The sequence below is a fragment of the Loxodonta africana genome, chromosome 17 (genome assembly GCF_030014295.1).
Source record: "Loxodonta africana isolate mLoxAfr1 chromosome 17, mLoxAfr1.hap2, whole genome shotgun sequence".
In the NCBI taxonomy this organism is placed as follows: domain Eukaryota; kingdom Metazoa; phylum Chordata; class Mammalia; order Proboscidea; family Elephantidae; genus Loxodonta; species Loxodonta africana.
Genome location: NC_087358.1, coordinates 1,909,255 through 1,934,933, shown reverse-complemented (window position 1 = coordinate 1,934,933; position 25,679 = coordinate 1,909,255). Strand labels below are relative to the sequence as shown.

Genomic DNA, 25,679 nt, shown 5'->3' with positions numbered 1-25,679 from the left:
AGTGAATCATTTCATCCTCACAGGTAGCTACTAGGAATGTCTTCATTTCACAAGCACCAGGAGTCTAACTAATGTGTCTCTGTCGCCTAGCTAGCACACGACACAACTAGGGGTCCGGTTCAAGCTCTCACTCTAAAGCACTCACTTTTAGGAAAGGTAGATCTGTTACTGTATGAACAGCTTGGGGGCAGTGTCTGACCTCGTCCAACTCCACAAGGGGGAAGGAGAGCCAAGATCAACAGCCCAAGGCTGATTCCTGTGAGGTGGAAGCCAGACAAGCGTCCGTCCTCTCTCGGCCATCTCTACCAATTCTGACACCAGCCATTCCTTCCAGTCCCTTGCATAGCACTCTCTACTGGGTTCAATAAGTCATAGCAATGACCACAGAGAACTCACAGACCATACTCACAATTATGGGATTTTTTAGGGAAATGACAGTTACAATTCAGGCTCAAGAACACTCAGGATACAGTTCTTCTATCGGGATGGCCTCTCCCTAGCTGTGCTTAAAGGCATGCCTCTCCCTGGCACTCAGCTTTCTCTCTCCTTGGGCTGGGAAGCCCACCGTGCCATCTCCTGCTGCTGGTCTCTCCTTCCCTGGTGGTGGTGGGCTCCTCTTCCTGCTCTGGAATTGGCTCTCTTTTAAGGCAAAACTGACCAATCCCCTTGGTGGGCTACAACTACCCTATCACACAGTCCCCTGGGTGGGCATTACCAAGATCATGGCTAGAAAGACCATGCCCAAAAATAATTAAATGCACCACAGTTAACGAATCATTCATTTGCCTGAGCAGCAGTATTTTCTTCATTCACTTTTTTTTTTCTTTTACACATACTATTCAGTGTATTTTCAAGAATATCAAACAGGACTTATGTAAGACCGTATAACTTAAAATTCAGTAGTGATCAACATAAACAATTGTACAAGGATTGGTAAGTAAAAGTAAATGGGCTTCTGGGATGGAAAATGCCTATTTTGGTAAAGCAATTTAACTCCGTTCACTGAATTCCAGTTATTCTCTTAGATGTTCAGCTTTTCAGAGAATACTTCTTGAGAGCAAAGGCTAATTCTTATTATCTAGTACAGAGACCCATGTAATGGGTGTTCAGAGCGTTTTCTTGAGAAGGGCAGACAAAGAAGGCATGTGAGAACAACTTGTCCTGAAGCTCTTAGAGCTAAGAATGGAGACTGTGGCCTTTACAGCTTTCAGAGCCCCACGTCCTCGTCACAAGATGGAGTCGTTCTAATTTAGCTCCTGTCTTTTGTTCAGGGTGTCCTTTGTACATGAATCTAGTTATTATTTCATGGGCTAAAATTGGGCTTTTATGACTTTAAAGATTTCCATGTACATGTAAAGTTTATTTGATATTTTATCTTAAATTATATTTATCAGTCTTTATGTCTTAATTTCAACAGCATCACTGCAAAACTTGAAAGAGCTTTAGAAAAAGTTGCTCCTCTTCTTCGTGAAATTTTTGTAGACTTTGCGCCATTCCTGTCCCGCACACTCCTTGGCAGCCATGGACAAGAGCTGTTGATAGAAGGTATGACTTCTTTCTGTTCTCATTGTTTTGGTTTCCTTAACATATCTGTTAATCATGACTAATTGCTGCTTCTGGGGGAGTATGTATTGCTAAAAGAATGTGAAGACATCGCTACCACAAAGTCTAATAAGATCTTCACTGCATACTCTCCACCTATTCATTTTTGAAAATAGCATATGTTTGCACAGTCTGTGCCAACACAGAGTGGAGAACTTGGAACTCTGGTCTTCTCATCCGCGTGTACCAGGGCTTCTGAACATCCTCTCGTCAGGATGGTGTGTTTACCAATCAATTGTCTCTAAAATCTCCTTCTCACTCTAAATGAGTTTCTTATTCCCAGGGAATATGTAATATGACAATTCTTAATTGAGAAAAAACTAAAATGTAGAGAAATACTTAACTGTGAATTGATGAAGCTGTAGTCTTGTACTCAACAGCAGCTTAAATGGGGCGAGGAGGCAAAAAAGATAAATTAACTGTTGTGAAATTTTAATTTATGTACCTGTATGAGGAGAATGGCTTGGGAAAAAATGTATTTATCTGAAGTCTTATTTCTTTAGAAACATTTCCTTTTGTAAATATTCCTAGCTTCTGAAAGGGGTAATCAATATGCAGATGACCTTATGACATTTCTGGCAATCCGTGGAGCTAGCAACTGTATATATGTATTTTTTGCTTTTCACTCTGTATGTACTGTACAAACAAGGGAAGCTTTTCTGAGCCAGCTCTATCCTCGTGTCAATTGTTTTACATAATCTCCTTCTGTTAGGGTAGATGGTAATAGCTTCTGACTAGGCCTCCGGAAGCAGAGTACATTTGAGTCCTAATTCTGCTTTCCTAGCTCCGTGGCATTTGTGAGTTATCTATTCTCTTTGTGTCTTAGTTTTCCTGTCTATGAGACGGAGTCCCTGGCAGTACCTTCCCGACAGCTCTTAGAACAGTGGCTCATAGTGAGCTACTCATTTTTGAAAAACACTGAGTTCTTGCTGAGTGTCAAGTACTGCCTTAGGTACTTGGGATAGGTGTGCAAATTTCAGGCAAAGACCCCTGCCTTTGTGCAGCTTACATTCTAGCAAGGAGAGACAGAAAATAAACCATAACCATAAATGACTAAGTTACATAGACTGTTAGAAGGTGGTAAGTGCAATGGAAAGGTAAGTACGGCACAGGGGATTAGGACTACAGGAGTGGGTGCAGTGGCTTCAGTCTGACAGAGGTGGTCAGGGAGAAGACCCTTTTGTGCAGACTGAAGGAAGTAAGCCACGCGGCTGACTATGGGAAGAGCCTTGTAGGCAGGGGGAGCAGTCAGTGCAGCAGCCTTGTGCTCCTGGTGAGGATGGCTGCACTGATTGCCCATCACCCAGAAGCAGGCTGGTGCCAGTGTGATGTGGGGGGAGCAGAGGGAGAAGTTGGAGACTGGGCCGAGGGCAGTCACGGGCGTCAAGTCACTGAGGGTTGTGTAAATGCACTGTGATGACTTTGACTTGAAAGAGTGGGGACGTCACTCTGGATGCTACTGTCTTCACTGTTGTTATCACCTCCACCAAATACTGGGACTCTGAGAAGAATCACACCACCTTAAAGCAACCCAGAAGAGGACTTGAAAAATTTGGGGGAACTTAGAAACCATTCCTTGGCCACAGACAGTGTCTATACCTTAAATAGCCTTGTTCTAGATGTAGGCAGTTGGTTGCACAAAGCTGTGCATTTATTGGTTCGTTCAAAAAAGAACAAAGAAGATACTTTTGCATGTTATGTGCTGGCATGAAAAGGCATGATTGTTATCTTCAAGGAGCTTACAGTCTGATGGGAAAACAGACATAAACACCAATAATTAAAATATAATAATCCTTTTCCTTTCTGCTCTCCCCGAACTCTCCTCATCTTGTGTATCCTGTTTCGAACTCCTAAAGCCAAAGTACCGCCTTTTCTTCTCTGCTCTTGAGGCATTTTGTTTATACAGTATGAATAAAATTATTTCCCATTGTAAATAGGAAATATCTGTTGTTTATATTGCCAGTGCTTAGCTAGTTTCTGATACATAATAAATAGCCAATTTTTTTTCTTGAATGAGTAGAACATTGTTTTTGTTACTGCTAAGTTTTGGTAGAGGTAAATCTTGAAAATAAGAGAAGGTAGCTAAAGTTTTGTGCCCTTTGGTGAGAGCTTTCAGCATTCATCTGTCATCCTCACCCTTGAGTTCGCTACTACACTCACTGAAAGTCCGTCTTTGGTCTTCATCCTGGACTGTAGAGACACACACTCTTTCACATCCATGCTCTTGTTCTTTCATTCCCTCTCCCTCTCATTTACCTTCTTTCTCTAATTTGGTATGCTTTCCTCTCCCTTGACAAAAACTGTCAAACTGCTCTGAAGAACACAGACATTTACACAGCAACAATATCTTTACCCCAAGCTATTGAGTATTTTTGTTTAAGAACTAGTATTTATGATTACTAAATGCCACTGTTTTGGACCTCATCATATATGTTTATGGCAGGGACAAAGCTCGATTTCAGTAACTGAACATACTTTACAATCCTAAGGAAAGAGAGGGCAAACTGCTCTTAATTTAAAATAATCATAAAGTGTATATTTAAATAGAATTTTATTTTATGTTTTATATTCAGTTTTCCTTAATGCACACATGTATCCTTTTATGTTTTTTTCTTATAGAATAATTCATTTTTGTTAGTTTTTATTCTGTATGCCCTTTAAAATATAAGCTAAAATAATATTCTTTTATTTGCTTAAATGGCCTATCACTTTTATTAGTCAATTTGTGTTATTTTTATTATTGTAGGATTTTAGAGAAATTTAGTTCACGTCTTATTACCTAACTCAATAGTAGCTATTTTTATTTATCCAACATACATGTAATAGGATTTTCCAAAGAAGAAAAGCGAAGAACAGAAAAACAGTAAGATCAATAGTTCAAAGATAACTTCCTAAAATTAAAAAAAATACAAAATTCAAAAATATTTTGAAAGAGCACAACGAATACCTGAGAAAATTAATCCAGATAATCAATATTGAAAGTTACTAGAATTACTGGAATTTGAAGAATAGGAAAAAAATATTGGGATACCTATGCAAAAATGCAAAGTCATTTAGAAATTAAATAAGATTCTCATCAAACTTTGTGATAGCCATATTTTATGCCAGAAGGTAATGGCAAAGGACTTTGAGATGATCAAGGGATGAAAAGTTCACATACAGACCGCAGACAAACCGTTAACTTGCAAGAACTGAGGGAATGTTATTCCTACGAGCCCCTCCTGAGGAGTGTCCTGTAGGGGAGACATCAACGTAAGACTAATGGGAACCATTAAATACCAATGCACTTGTTCGTGTTGCTATCTAGTCCATTCCAACTCACAGGGAACCTATAGGACAGAGCAGAACTGCCTCATAGGGTTTTCCAGGGAGTGGCTGGTGGATTCAAACTGTGAACCTTTTGGTTAGATGCCACAGTTCATAACCCCTGAGCCACCAGGGTTCCAGATGTACTTGCAGAACTAACTAAATGAGGGCTATAAAGGAGAGAGCCTAGAATATAATGGCTGCCTGCTGTCTTCTAAAACTAAAAAATAAGGGGCACAGTAATTATATTGGTGGCGGCATTAGTGGTATTTTCATGAAACCAATAATCAACAAGAGGTTATCTGGGTTATACAAAAAAATCCTATCCATCAATAAGAAAAACACAGCCCTATAGAAGAAGGGACAGAAGACAAGTACAGCAGCCAATAAGCATGTCGAAAAAAACCTTATTTCTAATCAGGCAAATGAATAGTAAAACCAAAATAAAAACAATTTAACACCTATCCAACTGACACAAAGTTTAAATTTAAATACAATGTCTTGGCAGGTTGTGGAAAAATAAGCATTTCTTTTAGAAGTATAAATTAATACATTCACACTGAAGAATGATTTTGCATTATTTTCTAAAGTTAAATTGACCCAATGACTTCATCCCTAGATATATACCTTCAAGAAGTTTTTGCATATGTGTACAAGCAGATATATATAATGTTTATAACAATAGTATTTTTAATATGAGTAAATAAGTAAATGTAGAGAAAAGTGGACAAATAAATGGAACGGTCATACAATGCAACACAATAATTAAAACAAAAGCAAGAGTAATTCAATATAGTAGTAAAGATGAAATTTCGTAAACCTAATACTGAGCAAAGGAGCTTAACACGTGAAGCTGATGCTGTATCATGTTCAGGGATACACTCACATTTGGTAAAAGTATAAAAATGTGAATTGTTGTCGTTAGGTGCCGTCGAGTCGGTTCCAACTCATGGTGACTCTATGTACAACGAAACAAAACGCCGCCCAGTCCTGTACCATCCTCACAATCATTGTTATGCTTGAGCCCCTTGTTGCAGCCACTGTGTCAACCCATCTTGTTGAGGATCTTCCTCTTTTTTGCCAACCCTCTACTTGGTGTCCTTCACCAGAGTCTTGTCGCTCCTGATAACATGTCCAAAGTGTGTGAGACAAAGTCTCACCATCTTTGCTTCTAAGGAGAATTCTGGCTGTACTTCTTTTAAGACGAATTTGTTCATTCTTCTGACAGTCCATGACATGTTCAATATTCTTTGCCAACACGGTAATTCAAAGGCATTCGAGTCTTCTTTATTCGTTGTCCAGCTTTCGAATGCGTATGAGGCGGTTGAAAATACCATGGCTTGGGTCAGGTGCACCTTAGTCCTTAAAATGACGTCTTTGCTTTTTTAATACTTTAAAGAGGTCTTTTGCAGCAGATTTGCCCAATGCAATGCCTCATTTAATTTCTTGACAGCTGCTTGCGTGGGCATTGATTGTGGACCCAAGTAAAGTGAAATCCCCGAGACTTCAGTATTTTCTTCATTTGTCATGATGTTGCTTATTGGTCCAGTTGTGAAGATTTTTGTTTTCTTCATGTTGATGTGTAACCCATACTGAAGGCTGTGGTCTTTGATCTTCCTAAGTGCTTCAAGTCCTCTTCACTTTCAGCAAGCAAGGTTATGTTATCTGATAAATTTGGAAGAGTTGTTACTTCTAGGGGTGTTGAGTCAGGAAGAAGTAAAGCTCTGTTTATAATTTTTATTTCTTGAACTGGATGCCGATCGTTACTGCATTATAATCTATATGCAGGGCCAGCCTGGGAGCCCAGTCTGGCCACCACCTTTTCTGTAAATGCAGTTTTGTTTTTTTTTTTTTTAAACACAGCCATGTTCTTTTATGTGTTGTCTCTGCTGGTTTTGTGCTACAATAGCAGAGCTGAACGATTGCAACAGAGACCTGGATAGCCCACAAAGCCTAAAATATTTACTATCTAACCCTTTTTAGAAAAAAGTTTGCTGACCCCTGTTATACATACCTGCATGTTTCTGTATGTCAGAAGTATTCGTAAAAAAGGGGGGGAAGGATGCTATACTGGGATTAGCCACTGGTATACTTTTGATGAAGGTATAAAGTCTTGTTGTGGTTCAAGATGAGCAAACTAGTGGCGAGTAGAATTCAGTCTGATTCTCGGTTATTTAATTACGAAAATTATGTTGGAAATTAGTCATGTGCACATTCCGTTTCTCCACATTTAAGCCCTATATTTTGCTGTAGCTCTTCTCTAATCAAGTCTTTATTTAATTTTCTATTAGCTAAAAATAATGAGTTAACAAAATCCTATTTCTCCAGACTTCTTGAGGAAATTATACCCATAACATGCATAAGAACATTACCCCTGGATAAAAGCATTTGGCTGATGTTTGTCACAGCTTTAGCCAGAAATTCAGGAACATATTCTGTCTTTAAAGCTCTTATACAATAAAAATTGCAGTGTAAACTTTCCAAAAATAACTAACAATTTAAGTTTTTATACTTTTGTTGCTTAGTTTTGATAGCAGTGTTACTACAAATAATACTTTTAGTTTTTTCCTTCCTGAAATCAGAACTGACAAATAACCTTTTCCAATATATAAAACTGTTTATATTACCTCCTTTCTTGATAATTTTTAAAATACTACTCTGAGTTCAAGTTACATTTAAAAAATTCAAAATTGATACAGCAAATGTATCTTGTTCCTGAAGAATAAGAATTTTTATTCAGATTAATAAGAGTGAATCTAGGAATTGGATTCTCTGAGATATTCTAATATCTAGTGTTAATTATAGTAAAACTATTCTCTGTATTAAAGAATGACATAAGTGACATTGTAATGGGAATTAAACTATAAGATTATTTTCTTTTAGTAAGGTGCTACCTGTTATTTGTGAATATAGAAAATTTAAAAACTATCAAAAGTGAATTTCTCATACTAGCTTTTTGTCAAATTCAATAAGTAATAAACCCACTTCACCTCATTTCTTGTGTGTTTGGCTTCATGGATTATAAAGCATCAACTAGCATTACCAAAACCTAAAACAATGTTTATGTCTACTTGAATGCTATTTCTTTATATTTGAAAATTAACTGTGACATAACCGTAGACTATTGTGTTTGACATCACATTTATTTTTGATATTGGATTGTGCTGTGGTGTTGCTTTTCAATGAAAGATTTTAGAGAAGAATTGGGCAGAGTATTAAAAAGGGCAGTGACAGGTAGACAAAAATTGAGAAATAACCAGACACTTTGGCAGAAGTCTAGGAGCAAGCAGAATAAACTTGCGTTTTTAGTGTTTCTTATGTGAGACAGTTTTTTTGTAAGTCAAATGTTCTCTAAAGATTATTGATGCAAAACTGTGTTCTTTGGCATTAACCATTCTGTATTTTCAGTTCTCATCTTGCCAACTCTAATAGTATTTTTGGAATCTATTTAAATTATTTTGTACGTGCTTAATTTCTGTGCTACTTCTGGGAGATGACAGGGCGCAACAGACACCAAATTTTTGTCACAGACTACCATTACACTGCACCGCAACACAAAGGAAACAAAAATCCTCACAACTGGACCAATGAGCAGCATCATGATAAATGGGGAAAAGATTGAAGTTGTCAAGGATTTCATTTTACTTGGATCCACAATCAACAGCCATGGAAGCAGCAGTCAGGAAATCAAAAGACACATTGCATTGGGCAAATCTGCTGCAAAGGACCTCTTCAAAGTGTTGAAGAGCAAAGATGTCACCCTGAAGACTAAGGTGCGCCTGACCCAAGCCATGGTATTTTCAATCGCATCATGTGCATGTGAAAGCTGGACAATGAATAAGGAAGACCGAAGAAGAATTGACACCTTTGAATTGTGGTGTTCGTGTAGAATATTGAATGTACCATGGACTGCCAAAAGAACGAACAAATCTGTCTTGGAAGAAGTGCAGCCAGAATGCTCCTTAGAGGCAAGGATGGCGAGACTGCGTCTTACATACTTTGGACATGTTGTCAGGAGGGATGAGTCCCTGGAGAAGGACATCATGCTTGGCAGAGAATAGGGTCAGCGGAAAAGAGGAAGACCCTCAACGAGGTGGATTGACACAGTGGCTGCGACAATGAGCTCAAGCATAACAATGGTTGTAAGGATGGCGCAGGACTGGGCAGTGTTTTGTTCTGTTGTGTATAGGGTCACCATGAGTTGGAACCGACTCGACGGCACCTAACAACAACAACAACCATTACGCAGCTTGACTTAACATTTATATGAGAGTATAAATTTATATGAGAGTAGCAGTGGAAATGACAATAGTCCTTGACTCTGGTTGAGTTTGCAACACAGAACGTGATGGTGTGGCCTGAACAAAATGGAAAGGAAACTTAGATGAGTCCTATTTTAAAAGAAAAAAAAAAACATTATCGTTGAGTTGATTCCAACTCGTAGCGACTCTATAGGACAGAGTAGAACTGCCCCATAGGGTCTCCAAGGAGCACCTGGTGGATTCAAACTGCCAACCTTTTGGTGAGCAGACACAGCTCTTAACCACTGCGCCGCCAGGATTTAAAAAAAAAAAAAAATTAAATCATCTAAAGAAAAAATACTTTTAGGGTTAGGGTTAGGTTAGGGTAACCCAGTAACCCAGTGCTGTATATAAAGGGTTAACCATACTTGAGATCCATTCTTAGAAGCAAAGAAAATATATATCTTACTTTTTAATATGCAGCAGACTCTAAGCTTTATGTAGCCACTGGGCTGTCGGACCCTGTGAACAGTAAGATGGGTAATTATTAATTATCTCTGCGTTTCACACAGATCAGATTAATTAAAAAAAAAAATTGAATAAAGTCATGTAAAAAGAATTCTACAGTATCTTTTTCTTATTTGAATGCAAAATTATTCACAACCTAACATCAGTTAATTTATCCAGGGAGTCAGACAAACTCTGTATTCACAAGTGTAATCTCTTAAAAATGGAATTATGAGCAACTTTCACAGATTTTCATGTCTTAACATTTTTATTTCTAATGAATTTTAAGGAGTTCAGTGTTTCTCTTTGTTGTCTTCATGCATTGTAAACCCAGAAGTAGTCTAGAGCAAGGGTTTGCAAACTTTTCTGTAAATGGTCAGATTATAAATATTTTAGGCTTTGCAGGCCACAGTTTCTGTCACATACCCTTTCCTTTCTGGTTTGTGGTGTTATTACAGCCCTCTAAAAATGTAAAATCTGTTCTGAGCCTGCCAGCCATACAAAAGCAATCTGCAGACTCTATTTGAACTGTGGGCCGTAGTTCGTCGGTCCCAGTCTAGAGTAAAAAAAAAGAAAGGAAAATTTAAATTTATACATTGTTGCTAAGATGTTCTTTATTTTCAAGCTAATTGGCTGTGATCATTATATTATATGATGGTTTAACTTGAAAGTCTAACATCTTATCATTAGTTCCTTTTCATTCTAAGAACTTACAAGGTTTTCCTTCATAAATAGTTATAGAAAGCTATTTTTCTGGATTTATGGTATTTATTACTAAGTGTTCTGGATGGCTGATCCTTTTGAAACCTTTCTTTAAAAACATCAATTTCATTTATTTTGGTTGAGCATCAAACTCAACTGGGATAATTTCTCAGCCACAGACAATTCAGTGCTTTGTTGCTTAAGACAGAATCACAGTGAACGTAAAAGACAGAATCATAGTGAACGAACGTAAAAGAGCTTTTCTCTTTCAAAAGCTTGTTCTTATTTTGGAGCATTGTTAACAATCACTTAGAGGGGGAAAACACTTCAAATATTTTTTTAAATCTCAAAAAGAAATTTAAATTTGTAGTCTATCATCTGTACTCTAATTTTAAAAAGTTCTATATGCAAATAAAAAATATGTTTCCAATTATTCTTTAGAGTTACCTCTTGGTGTATGAACAGGTGATCACTGAAATTATTACAAATATGGTTAAATAATGCTTTATCAAAGAATTTCACTATAATTTTCAATTACCTACTGAAGATTTTTACATACTTGAGTTACTGGGGTTGCCAGAATGTCGAGATCACAGTATAACATAAAACTAACCAAGGAAATGATGCTTCAGGGATGACATATCCAATTTAAAAAAGTCAGCATCTAAATCAGTGAGATGGAAAAGAAACACCCAATCAATTATCTGTATCAGTTGACTCAGCGTTGGCAATCGGTGGCTTAACAAGTGTGACAGCCAGATTGCCTGGATATAAAAATGATTATTGGATGTAAAGATTAAAACATTTTTGATTACCTGTTACATGGTATGATATATATATATCTTCAAGTAAAAAAAAAAAATTTTTTTTTTTTTTAATCTTTAAGTACCTCCCTTTAAATGTATAAGATCCTGTCCTGTCTTCCTATGTGCGTCAGAGCTGAGGAGATCAAGCTAAACATGAAATTACAAGGAGAGACTTGAGTCAGGGTTAAAGCTTCTTTAGTAATCCAGAATGCATATAAATTCCTACACAGGATGTTGACAGAAACTGGGGGAAAGGAGCAATGAGACACATCTTTTAAAGAATATTTTGAAGGAAAATTCTAAATGACTTACTGTAAACAACAGCCAAGAAATCAAACGACATATTGCATTAGGCAAATCTGCTACAAAAGATCTCTTTAAAGTGTTAAAAAGCCAAGATGTCACTTTGAAGACTAAGGTGCCCCTGATCCAAGCCATGGTATTTTCAGTTGCCTTATATGCATGCGAAAGCTGGACAATGAATAAGGAAGACCAAAAAAGAATTGACACCTTTGAATTGTGGTGTTGGCAAAGAATACTGAATATACCGTGGACTGCCAGAAGAACAAACAAGTCTGTCTTGGAAGAAGTACAGCCAAGGTGCTCCTTGGAAGTCAGAATTCATCTCACATACTTTGGACATGTTATCAGGAGGGACCATTCCCTGGAGAAGGACATCATGCTTGGCAAGGTAGAGGGTCAGCGGAAAAGAAGAAGACCCTCGACCAGACGGAGTGACAGTGGTGCAACAATGGGCTCAAACATAGCAACGATCGCGAGGATGGTGCAGGACCAGACAGTGTTTCATTCTGTTGTACACGGGTTACTATGAGTCGGAACTGAATTGATGGCATCTGACAATAACAGTGCTGCCGTGGCCTGTTCATTAAACCATATAGAACCTGGATTCCTAATAATAAAGATCAACAGAACAATGGGTAGGATAATCTCCTTGTTTTTAATGAAACAAAGTAACAAAATTTACCTATAGAATATATAATGTTGTGATGATAATTTCAGTTCCTGAGTTCTACTGTCCTGCATACTGAAATCATACAAATAGCCCAGACTCTTCTAACCTGAAGTCCATCAGTGAAGGCTGTCTATATCTTTCTCCCTGCACCTCAGCAGGATGACACTTGGACTTCTCCATCCCTCTTCTTTCTGTCACTGTTTATCCTGTCTTAAAAAAACAAACAAAAAACCATAAAAAATTTATAATCCTTTTCAAGAAGATGTTCTAAGACGTTGTTGTTAGGTGCCCTTGATTCAGTTTTGACTCATGTCGACCCCAGGTGACAGAATAGAACTGCCCCATAGGGTTTTTTCGGCTTTGATCATTACGGGAGCAGATGGCCAGGTCTTTCTCCCAGGGAGCCTCTGAGTGGTAGCGAACTGCTAACCTTTTGGTTAGCAACTGATTGTTTACATGTTGTACCACCAGGGCACCTAAATAAAAAATTCCCCTTGAAGTCTAACCTAAAGGGCTCCAAAGAAAATCTTATTCAGATAAATGTATACATATCAAAAGAATATTAAAAAACCAGTGAGAAAAAGAGATGGAAACCATAAAAGGCAACTTCACCTGCTAAACACAGACTGTAAGGTACTGAAACACTGAGGAAAAGGCACCAAAAGGGATTTAGGCCAGGTATACCAAGAAGAGGAGTGAGATGGGGTGGTGATGAAGGCCCATAGTAATAAAAGCAGAAAACCAGAAACAAGAAATGAAAATCAGATGAAAAAGGACAAAGGGAAATTGAGAATATTCATTTATTGTGAAGAATGTAATCAATGTCACTGAACAATTTGTATAGAAATTGTTGAATGAGAATTTAAACTGTCATGTAAAAGTTCACTGGAACACAATAAAATATTATTAAAAAAAAAAAAGAGTGTGCTTTCTGCTTCTGGCTATGATGGAATAACAGGGAGTAGACTTATAGCCACGAGAAATTTGGACAAAATATATGACTCCACTGGCTTTAGAGATAGCAGAAAACTCTGTTCCCTGAGATAATGAAAATAAATGAGTTGTTGTCTATGATCTCTCTTCCATTCCTCCTGGAGGCACATTCTGGATGTGGTACAAAAATGGAAATCTCAAGTAAAGCACAGCAGTCCTGCTGAGTTGAGGACACAGAGATCAAAATTTAAGAAGCTGTGCAGCAGAGTTCCATAGAGGAGAGGGCTAGGCAGTAAAGAGCTCCAGAACCTGAACATGTGCCCACTGAATCTCTTCTTAATGCTAAGATACACACGCATAGGGTAGAACTTAACAAGATTGAACAATAAATTACCAAGGTTCTATGAAGCAAACAATTTCCAGAGCTCACAAATGAGAAAGAGTTGTTCTAGCTATGGCCAGCCAGAGTGTCCAGTTTTCACTGATTATCTGGAGCAGTAAGTAGGGAGCCCGTACGTAGTGGAGTTAAATTATTTCTAAAGTAAAAGATACTCTAGGTCTACCCTACCAAAAAAAAAAATCACAAAAATAGGCCTCAAAAAGATGAAGTTGTTCCACCAGTAACTTATCAGAACAAAGCCTAACACATTTTGAAGGAATACACCAAAATGCAACAGTAACAGTGTGATATTCACAATGTCCAACATCTGATCAAGAATTATTAGACATGAGAAGAAGTAGTAAAATGTAGCACATAACCGGAAGAAATAGCTGGAAAAAATCCATTTTTCCCTCAGTGGGTAAATTGAAAAACTATGGTACTTTCAAACATGGAAGTACTACTGAGAAGAAGAAAGATATGAACTATTGATATACCCAGCTCCTTGGATGAATTTCTAAGATATCACTCTGAATGACAGAAGCTTGTTTCAGTGTGTTACATGTTGCTTATTTTCTATTGGACATTCTCAGAAAGACAAACTGTAGTGATGGAACACAGATCACTGATTGCCTGGAATTATGGGTGGGGAGAGGGCTTTCTTATTAGGGACAGTACCAAGGGATTTCTTGCAGTGATGGGAATATTCCATACTCTGATCATGGTGGTTATACACTAATCAATATATGTTAAAACTCATAGAAGATTATTCCAGATTTTAAAAAGTCAATTTTGAAATATGGTAATTTAAAAATAAATATTTTTAAAAGCTATTGAGGGAAAAACATTATAAACATTGTAATAATCACCAATTTATTGTCAGAAATTATGCAAACTCTAAGACAATGGGATGACACCCTTAAAGAAAGAAAACACTGCCAACCTGGATTCCTTTATCCAATGAAAATATATGTCAAAAATTAAACATACTAAAGACATTCAGAAAACAGAATCTGTGGAAATTCATTGCCTGCAGACCTTCATTTTATTTGGATCCACAATCAATACCCATGGAAGCAGCAGTCAAGAAATCAAAAGACCATTGCATTGGGCAGATCTGCTGCAAAAGACCTCTTTAAAGTGTTAAAAGCAAAGCTGTCACTTTGAAGACTAAGGTGCTCCTGACCCAAGCCATGGTGTTTTCAGTCTCCTCAAATGCATATGAAAGCTGGACGATGAATAAGGAAGATCGAAGGAGAACTGATGCCTTTGAATTGTGGTGTTCCTGAAGAATATTGAATACGCCATGTACTGCCAGAAGAATGAACAAATCTGTCTTGGAAGAAGTACAACAGGGTGCTCCGTAGAAGCAAGGATGGAGAGACTTCGTCTCACGTACTTTGGACATGTTATCAGGAAGGACCAGTCCCCGGAGAAGGATATCATGCTTGATAGAGTGTCAGTGAAAAAGAGGAAGACTCTCAACGAGATAGATTGACACAGTGGCTGCAACAATGGGTTCAACCATAACAACGATTGTGAGGACGGCACAGGACCAGGTATTGTTTCGTTCTGTTGTACATAGGATCACTATGAATCAGAACCAACTCGATGGTACCTGATAACACCAACAACACAGACCTTTACCATGATAAGTGTTAAGCTTTTCAAGCAGAGGGTTAATGATACCAGGTGGGAACTTGGATATACACAAAGGAAAGAATAGTGCATGAAATGATTAATATGTGGGTATATATGAAATCCGCCATCTTTTGTCAGTTTGTTATACTGTGGGGGCTTGCATGTTGCTATGATTCTGGAGGCTATGCCACTGGCATTTCCAATTACCAGCAGGGTCACTCATGATGACAGGTTTCAGCAGAGCTCCAGGCTAAGATAGACTGGGAAGAAGAACATGGTGATCTACTTCTAAAAACAAAATTGGCCAGTGAAAACCTTATGACTAGCTTTGGAACACTGATATAGTGCCGGAAAATGAGCTTCTCAGGTTGGAAGGCACTCAAAATGTGACTGGGAAGAGCTGCCTCCACAGAGTAGAGTTGACCTTCATGACGTGGATGGAGTCAAGCTTTCATGACCTTCGTTTGTTGATATGGCACGACTGAAAATGAGAAGAAACAGCTGTAAACATCCATTAATAATCAGAACACGGGCTGTACAAAATATGAATCTAGGAAAATCAGAAATTGTCAAAAATGAAATGGAATGTATAAACATCGATATCCTAGGCATTAGTGAGGTAAAATGGACTAATATTGGCCATCTTGAATCAGACAATCATATGGTCTACTATGTCTGAATGACAAATTGAAGAGGAATGGCATCGGATTCATCGTCAAAAAAAATTTTAAGATCTATCCTGAAGTACAGTGCTGTCAGTGATAGAAAAATATCCATATACCTACAAGAAGGACCAGTTAATATGACTGTTTTTAAAATTTACATACCAACTATTAATGTAAAAGATGAAGAAACTGAAGATTTTTACCAACTTCTTCCATCTGAAATTGATCAAACATACGTTGATAATTACTGGTGAGTTAGAATGGAAACGTTGGAAACAAAAAAGAAGAATCGTTAGTTGGAAAATATGGCCTTAGTGATAGAAACGATGCTGGAGATCACATGATAGAATTTTGCAAGACTAATGAATTCTTCATTGCAAATATGTTTTTTCAACAACATAAATGGCAACTATACACGTGGACCTTGCGGGATGGAATATACAAGATTCGAATTGACTACATCGGTGGAAAAAGATGATGGAGAAGCTCAATATCATTGGTCAGAACAAGGCCAGGGGCCTACTGCATAACAGATTGTTAATTGCTCGTATGCAAGTTCACATTGAAGCTGAAGAAAATTAAAGCCAGTCCACAACAGCCCAAGTACAACTTTGAGTATATCACACCTGAATTTAAGAGACTGTTGGAAACCCTGGTGTTGTGGCGGTTAGGAGTTCTGCTGCTAACCAAAAGATTGGCAGTTCAAATGCACCAGGTGCTCCTTGGAAACCCTATGGGACAGTTCTACTCCATCCTACAGGGTCACTATGAGTGGGAATCAACTTGATAGCAACAGGTATCTCAAGAGTAGATTTGACACGTTGAACACTAATGACTGAAGACCAGATGAGGTGTGGGATGACATCAAGGACATTGTACATGAAGAAAGCAAAAGGTCAATAAAAAGTCAGGAAAAGAAAGACCAGAATGGATGTCAGAAGGACTCTGAATGAACCTTGCTCTTGAACGTAGAGTAGCTAAAGCGAATGGAACAAATAATGAAGTGAAAGAGCTGAACAAGAGATTTCAAAGGGTGACTCGAGAAGACAAAGCAAAGTATTATAATGAAATGTGCTAAGGACCTGGAGTTTGAAAAGTGAAATAGAAAGAACATGCTTAACATCTCTCAAGCCGAAAGAGCTGAAGAAAAAGTTCAAGTCTCAAGTTACAATATTGAAGGATACTGGCACTATAGGCAAATTATTGGATGATGCAAGAAGCATCAAAAGAAGATGGAAGGAGTACACAGAGTCACTGTGCCAAAAAGAATTGGTCGATGTTCAGCCATTTCAGGAAGCAGCATATGATCAAGAACCGATAGTACTGAAAGAAGAATTTCAAGCTCCACTGAACACACTGGCAAAAAACAAGGCTACAGGAATTGACAGAATATCAATTGAGATGTTTCAGCAAACTTATGCAGTGCTGGAAGTGCTCGTTCGTCTATGGCAAGAAATTTGGAAGACAGCTACCTGGCCAACTGACTGGAAGAGATCCATATTTGTACCCATTCCAAACAAGGATCCAACAGAATGTGGAAATTATCTAACAGTGTCATTAGTATCACACACAAGTAAAATTTTGCTGAAGATATTCAAAAGTGGCAGCAGTGTATCAACAGAGAGCTGCCAGAAATTCAAGCCATATACAGAAGAGGACGTGGAACAAGAAATATCATTGGTGATGTCAGATGGATCTTTGCTGAAAGCAGAAAATACCAAAGAGATGTTTACCTGTGTTTTATTGACAATGCGAAGGCATTGGACTGTGTGGTTCATAACCAATTACGGATAAAATTGTGAAGAATTGTGCTCATGAGGAACCTGTGCATAAACCAAGAGACAGTCGTTTGAACGGAATAAGGGGGTATTGAGTGGTTTAAAATAAAAAAAGATATGCGTTGGGGTTGTATGTGTCATACTTATTCAATCTATATGCTGAGCAGATAATTTTAGAAGCTGGACTATAGGAAGAACGAGGCATCAAAATTGGAGGAAGGACCTCTTTAAAGTGTAAAGAAGCAAAGATGTTGCTTTGAGGACTAAGGTGCGCCTGATCCACGCCATAGTGTTTTGAATCACCTCATATGCATGTAAAAGCTGGACATTGGATAAGGAAGGCTGAAGAACTGATGCCTTTGAATTGTGGTGTTGGTGAAGAATATTGAATATACCATGGACTGCCAAAAGAACGAACAAATCTGTCTTGGAAGAAGTACAACCAGAGTGCTCCTTAGAAGCGAGGACGGCAAGACTATATCTCACATATTTTGGACATGTTATCAGGAGGAAGCAGTGCCTGGAGAAGAACATCATGCTTGGATTGACACAGCGGGTGCAACAATGGGCTCAAACATAGCAATGATTGTGAAGATGGTACAGGACCAGGCAGCGTTTCCTTCTGCTGTACACAGGGTCGCTATGAGTTGGAACTGACACGAGGGCACCTAACGCCAATAACAACATATGCAAAATATTGTTTTCTCATTTGGTAATTGGTGCAGAAAAAGAATCTTTTAAACTTCAACATCCATTCAGAAAAATACGACTCAAACAAAGTCAACCTAAAATTTTTAATTACAAAAAGCTGACAACTACTCTCATATTTAATAGTGGAAAACCAAATGAGATTGGGAAGAAGGTGAGGATTTCACCTCTTACCTCTTTAATTCAGTATTTCACTGGAGGTTCTAACTAGTGTGGTAAGGCAGGAAATATACTAGATAACTAAACTGGTGAACAGCAAGTGAAGCTGTTTTTGCAGATGAAATGATCATGTATGTAGAAAATCCTAGGGATCTCTACACATTGCTGGTTAAGAATATAAAGTGGCACAACTGCTTTCAAAAACAGGCTGTGTTTTACAAAGTTAAGCATTCACTTAAATTTGACCCCGTAAGACACTTATAATTATTATTCAGTGGAAATGCAACCATATGTCCACACAAAGACATGTACCTAACTATTCCTAGTAATGTTATTCATAATAGGAGGTGAAGAGAGAAACAACTGCTGGCATATTCATGTAACGAAATATTACTGAGAGATTAAAAAAACATAAAAGAACTACCAATACTTGTACCAAACACACAAACCTCACTAACATTTTGCTAAGTGAAGGAAGCCAGGCTGAAAGGAGATCAAACTGTATGGGTTTCATTTTTATGAAACACTAGAACAAAAAAATGTTTTTGTATTCTTAGAATGCAGAGCAGTGGATGCCTGATGTTAGGAGTGTGGGGCAGACTGACTAGGAACAGGCACAAGGGAACATTTCTGGGAGCTGAAAATGTTCTCTATCCTGATGGTAGTGGTGGCTACATATGTGTATAAATTCCTGGTAACTCAAAGAAGTGGACCCTCAAAATACAAAATTGTATGCAAACTATACTTCAACAAAGTTAACTGAAAATAGAAAAAGAACTTAATTATTCAATGTGGGGGCTGCACATCCACTTTTAATACACAGAAGTAGCCAATATTATAGAGAAATCAAGAGAAGGAAAACTAAAAGCAGACTCCTTAATCTCATGATAAATGTTCAGTTCCCTGGGAGACAGATTTCCGAAGTCACGGAAACAGGTAAAGGCTGTAGGATGTGCGTGTGTGTGAGAAATAAACTGAAAAGAATTTGCTGGAGAAATTTGACAATGAAACAAAAGAAGAGACACGATAGAAGGTCAAGAGACTATTGATGATTTCATTCATTAAAGGGAAGTCTATGCGCGTTAGGAGGCTGAGGGGAAAGGACCTTTGGAGAAGTAAAAATGAAGTTTCTTGACAGGGATAAGGGACATGATTCAGAAAAGATTCTTTGAGTCAGGGGTGCTCAGGCCAAATAGAGAAGTTTGTTTCAGAAAGGAGCAATGACACTTACAAACTTAAGGGGATAATTTACAGGGTAGAAATGGACACGTGTCCGGGGAAACGTAAGTGTCCTTTTCTGCATGCCCTAAATCACTCCGCTCACTTTGGAGGACGTTCTAACCCAGCTGTGGTTTGACTCGGGCGCAGAAGATCAGCTCCTTCTGAGTTAAGCCAATACATTTGGAATCCTGTCCAGACTCCTTTTTTCTTGCAAATAAGTTGAAATTAAGTCCTTCAAAAAAATAACACAAATGTTTACTAAATGTGAATATTAAAGATTTTTCCATCATCCGTAAACCTTACCATGTAAATAACACACTGTAAAGGTAGAAATCATGCTCTTTCAGCATAAATAAAACAGTTCAAACTGTGCATTGTAGTATCACAGTAAAGAAATCTCCTTTTAGCTAATAAACACAAAGAAGACATGATGTATCAGATAGAATGGTTTTGCTAATGCTTCTAATATAATTTTGTCATCAACTAAAATATTTATGACTCTTATCATATATTCATTGGCTACCTGAGCTGGAACTACATTCTAGCAATCTAATATAAAATCTGGTATTGATGAGGCGCCGTAGAAACCATTCCACATTCGGTTGGATAACGTTTCTTGGGAATAGGCATAAATTCAGGCCAGTTTCAGAAGAGGACGTGGACCAGGGATATCATTGCTGATGTCAAATGGATCCTGGCTGAAAGCAGAGAATACCAGAAGGATGTTGACCTGTGCTTTATTGACTATGCAAAGACAATTGACTGTATGGATCATAAAAAATTATGGATAACATTGCAAAGAATGGGAATTCCAGAACACTTAATTGTGCTCATGAGGAACCTGTACACAGATCAAGAGCAGTCGTTTGTACAGAACAAGGGGATACTGCATGGTTTAAAGACAAGAAAGGTGTGCGTCAGGGTTGTATCCTTTCACGGTACCTATTCAGTTTGTATGCTGAGCAAATAATCCGAGAAGCTGGACTATATGAAGAAGAATGAGGCATAAGGATTGGAGGAAGACTCACCAGCAGCCTGCATTATGCAGATAACACAGTCTTGCTTGCTGAAAGTGAAGAGGACTTGAAGCACTTACTGATAAAGATCAAAGACCACAGCCTTCAGTATGGATTGCACCTCAACATAAAAAAACAAAAATCTTCACAACTGGACCAATGAGTAACATCATGGTAAATGGAGAAAAGATTGAAGTTGTCAAAGATTTCATTTTACTTGGATCCACAATCGACACCCAAGGAAGCAGCAGTCAAGAAATCGAATGACCCATTGCTGGGCAAATCTGCTGCAAAAGACCTCTTTAAAGCATTGAAAAGCAAAGATGTCACCTTAAAGACAACAGTGCACCTAAACCAAGCCATGGTGTTTTCAGTTGCCTCATATGCATGCGAAAGCTGGACAATGAATAAGGAAGACCAAACGAGAATTGATGCCTTTGAATTGTCGCGTTGGTGAAGAATATTGAATACACTATGGACTGCCGAGAGAATGGACAAATTTGTCTTGGAAGAAGTACAACCAGAATGCTCCTTAGAAGCAAGGATGGTGAGATGACATCTCACATACTTTGGACATGTTATCAGTCCCTGGAGAAGGATATCATGCTTGGTAAAATAGAGGGTCAGCGAAAAAGAGGAAGACCCTCAACGAGGTGGATTGACAGAGAGGATGCAACAGTGGACTCAAGCATAACCATTGTGGGGATGACGAAGAACTGGGCAGTGTTTTGTTCTGTTGTACATAGGATCACTATGAGTCAGAATCAACAGCACCTAACAACAACAAGAACATAGAAACCATATTTACTAGAAGAAATGACTTAAGAAGTACAATGAAAAGTTAACACGTCATGTCCTAGCCTCAGGACAGAGATGAGCATCGAAGCTCTCAGGAATGCTTCTTCACAGAGAGAGAAAGTATGAGCAACAACATATAAATCCAGAGTAGACCAGGTGAGTGGCCGTGTGAAAGCCATCAATGGCGTAAGTATGCCCTGCTGCAGGAGTGGCTGAACAGGAGGAATTTGTCATCAGTGACACACGAGCTTGTCTCTTACTAAGAAGTTGTTGTTGTTGTCGTTACGTGCTGTTGAGTCGATTCCGACTCATAGCGACCCTATGCACAACAGAACGAAACACTGCCTGGTCCTGCGCCATCCTTAAAATCATTGTTATGCTTGAGCTCATTGTTGCAGCCACTGTGTCAATCCACCTCGTTGAGGGTCTTCCTCTTTTCCTCTGACCCTGTACTCTGCCCAGCATGATGTCCTTCTCCAGGGACTGATCCCTCCTGACAACACGTCCAGAGTATGTAAGACGCAGTCTCGCCATCCTTGCTTCTAAGGAGCATTCTGGCCGCACTTTGTTGGTCTTGCAAAATTCTATCATTCGCTCTCCGGCATTGTTTCTATCACCAAGGCCGTATTTTCCAACTACTGGTCCTTCTTCTTTGTTTCCAACTTTTGCATTCCAATCGCCAGTAATTATCAGTGCATCTTGATTGCATGTTCGATCAATTTCAGACTGCAGCAGCTGATAAAAATCTTCTACTTCTTCATCTTTGGCCCTAGTGGTTGGTGCATAAATTTGAATAATAGTCGTATTAACTGGTCTTCCTTGTAGGCGTATGAATATTATCCTATCACTGACAGCATTGTACTTCAGGATAGATCTTGAAACGTTCTTTTTCATGATGAATGCAACACCATTCCTCTTCGAGTTGTCATTCCCAGCATAGTAGACTATATGATTGTCTGATTCAAAATGGCCAATACCAGTCCTTTCAGCTCACTAATGCCTAGGATATCGATGTTTATGCATTCCATTTCATTTTTGACGACTTCCAATTTTCCTAGATTCATACTTCATACATTCCAGGTTCCGATTATTAATGGATGTTTGCAGCTGTTTCTTCTCATTTTGAGTTATGTCACATCAGCAAATGAAGGTCCCGAAAGCTTTACTCCATCCACATCATTAATGTCGACTCTACTTTGAGAAGGCAGCTCCTCCCCAGTCGTCTTTTGAGTGCCTTCCAACCTGGGGGGCTCATCTTCCAGCACTATATCAGACAATGTTCCACTGCTACTCATAAGGTTTTCACTGGCTAATGCTTTTCAGAAGTAGACTGCCGGGTCCTTCCTCCTAGTCTGTCAGTCTGGAAGCTCAGCTGAAACCTGTCCTCCATGGGTGAGCCTGCTGGTATCTGAATACTGGTGGCATAGCTTCCAGCATCACAAAAACACACAAGCCCCCACAGTAAGACAAACTGACAGACACATGGGGGTACTAAGAAGTAGATTGTTTAATTTGATATCCCAGTGCCATCGAGTCGATTCCAACTCATAGCGACCCTAGAGGACAGAGTAGAACTGCCCCATAGAGTTTCCAAGGATATGGCAATTGAAAAATACTTTTGTTTCACAAAATAATATTCAGTGTAAGGCCTGAATCATCTAGTCTGTAATAGCATAATTTTTAAAAGGAATACTTTTTCTCTTTTGTTCTAAAAAGTTAATCATATAATATTTCCCACAGCCCAGGACAATTTTCAGAGTGAAAGGGACAATACTCAGAATTGCAGCAAGGAAATGAGTATGAACCTGTCTTGGCAAATCAGGACATATGGATGCTCTAAACACAAGTAATGGCAGTGAAAAGAAGATCTGTGTACTTTATGAAATGTATGACATTCAATAATAAGTCACTTATATTGGAGGGTGTACACAGTTTATTCTGGGACAAAAGAAATATTTTTGTGTCATGGAAAAATGATAGCATATTGGTTTAAATATGATGTCTGGAAATTACGGTAAACTATGAGGCATTCTTAAGAAAACAAGCTTGAAATCACTGTTGACTTTTATTATTATACTGTGGGACATTTACTCACACTAGAGAAATACCTAAGCCATTGGGAAAGGAACACTCATTTGGAAATTTTAAAAGAGGAAATGCATTACTTAGAAGTCCTGCCATATTCTACTGATTGTTTTTTCCATCAGTGGGTTCATATTCTTATTTTGGGTGCTGCAATTCTGAAATGTGAGTAGATTGCGATATTTTAGGTTGGGTTTATTTAGTTGCTGATGGGTGCCTTTTTAGGTCGATCTAAGTTGTTTTAACTTTTAAATACTAAGTTACACACTCAAAGAAGACTTGGGAGAATTGGCTGTTTTTTCCTTCTGTTTTGATAGAGCTGTGGAGAGGATGTGGCACTCAGAGCAGTCATAAGAGAACCAAGGCTCCCTGGCCCAGGTGACAGGGATATATGAGGATAGGAAAGGCCTGCGTGTGGGGGAAATGTGTGCTAGCTGGTAGATGATTGTTTGAACCAGGTGGTGAAGCAAAAACCAGTTTGTAGATTATTTATACAATCCACTAGATTCAATCAATCTTAGAAACAACAAACATAAAGCCTTGGGTGCACTTTAGCATTACATCTTAGATATAGCAGATAAATTATAATTTTCTCTTGGTTATATAAATGTCTACATGCTGTAGCTACAGAAATTCAATGAAATCAATTTATTTCTAGTCATCGAAGAATATAAGAGGGACTTAGAAATATTTCGAATTGAGTTATTTTTAATGATCACGGAGTGCCTTCCATTCACCTGCATTTTCCCTGTATGATGTCACTTCCTCTGAGATCTTGCTAACATTCCAGACAAAGCTAGGTTCCCTTGTGTGTCTTTCGTAGCACAGAGAAGTATCTGAGCCATTGCAAGAGAAACACCCATTTGGAAATTTTAAAAGAGGAAATACATTACTTAGCAGTTGTACGATATTATAGTGGTTACGTTTTCTACCAGTGAGCTCGTTTATACTTTCTGCTGGAAGCATGTATCACAGTTGTGGTTAGTATCCACGTTTGTGTGATTGTCTGACAACAGGTCTGTCACCGCAGCATCTCACACACACTATGCACCAAAAACACTGCGGTTGGAAGAATGGGCGATCACACAGATATATTCAGTAACTGATCTTAATAATAGAAGAGAAAGGTATAATTTATTTAACTTAAAACTGTGCAAAAAATTCTTTGATTACCTTATTCCAACATTGTCTGGGGATTTTAAGAGTGATGATAATAGCGACCCATTTTTTTATTTTGCCTGTTAAATAATTCAGTTTGGCCTAGCACTTCAGGTTTTATGTTGGTCTGCTTATATTTTAAAACTCTTATTTTTTTATTCACCCAGATCTTGCTTTAGTCCAAACTCTATTTTTAAAATAAAATCTTGCAAAATAAAAATACATCACACACAGAAACACAGGTTGATGACATGTTGATTAGGTTTCGGAAAACGAACACTGCAGGCTGCAAGGTAAAGCCCGTGAAATCACAGGGACAGGTTATGTAAATGATTTGCATCTTTACACTGTCACTAAAAAGTGCCTGCAGGTTTATGCATTTTTAATTCATGTTTTCAAGTATAACATGAAATTTAAATCTGATACTAAATGACTTGCCAAGAACTCTGTACTTTCCCAATAATTTTCTTTCCATTGCTATGCAGCTTCTCTTTGGTCCCACTCTAGCATCGTAAGTAAGACCTGAAGGAGGGTGTGGAGCCATGGGTATTAAAGCCAGAAAGAACTTCAGCTGCTCTTTAGTGCAGGCATCAGCACAATTTTTCTGTAAAGGCCAGAAAATATTTTAGGTTTTCCACGTGCATGGGAAGAGTCAGGATGAATCTAATTCCCCAAATGTGGACATTGATCCAGTGCTCCCATTGCCACTTCTACATCCTCCTTGTCAGCCACCCCTATGGCACCCTCTCTCCGGAGCTGAGTCAGAGCTCACAAGTTAAAAGGACACCTACCTTCAGACTGCCAAATAGGTAGATGCCAGTCGCAAATTTAGGGGGTCTACATGACACCCCATCCTTCTGACCTGCTGTCCACCAATTTGAGGCTGGTTTCCAATTGCTGTTTTAGTACGCCAGCCACAAACTCAGGAATCCACACGGCACCCCTGCTTTCTGACCTGTTGGCTAACGCCTCTTCATGTTTGATGAGTCGCTGGGAGGACTCAC

General features: G+C 38.4%; 1 protein-coding gene across 5 annotated transcripts in view; it reads left to right on the top strand.

Annotated features, from left to right (window-relative positions):
• The window catches only part of NBEA (neurobeachin), a 914,947-nt gene that overhangs the window by 389,803 nt on the left and 499,465 nt on the right, over window positions 1-25,679 (top strand). For all 5 annotated transcript variants that reach the window (XM_064269920.1, XM_064269919.1, XM_064269917.1 and 2 more), the window contains one exon: window positions 1,418-1,545. In XM_064269920.1, the coding sequence (XP_064125990.1) occupies window positions 1,418-1,545 (128 nt within the window). The remainder of the gene's footprint in view (window positions 1-1,417; window positions 1,546-25,679) is intronic.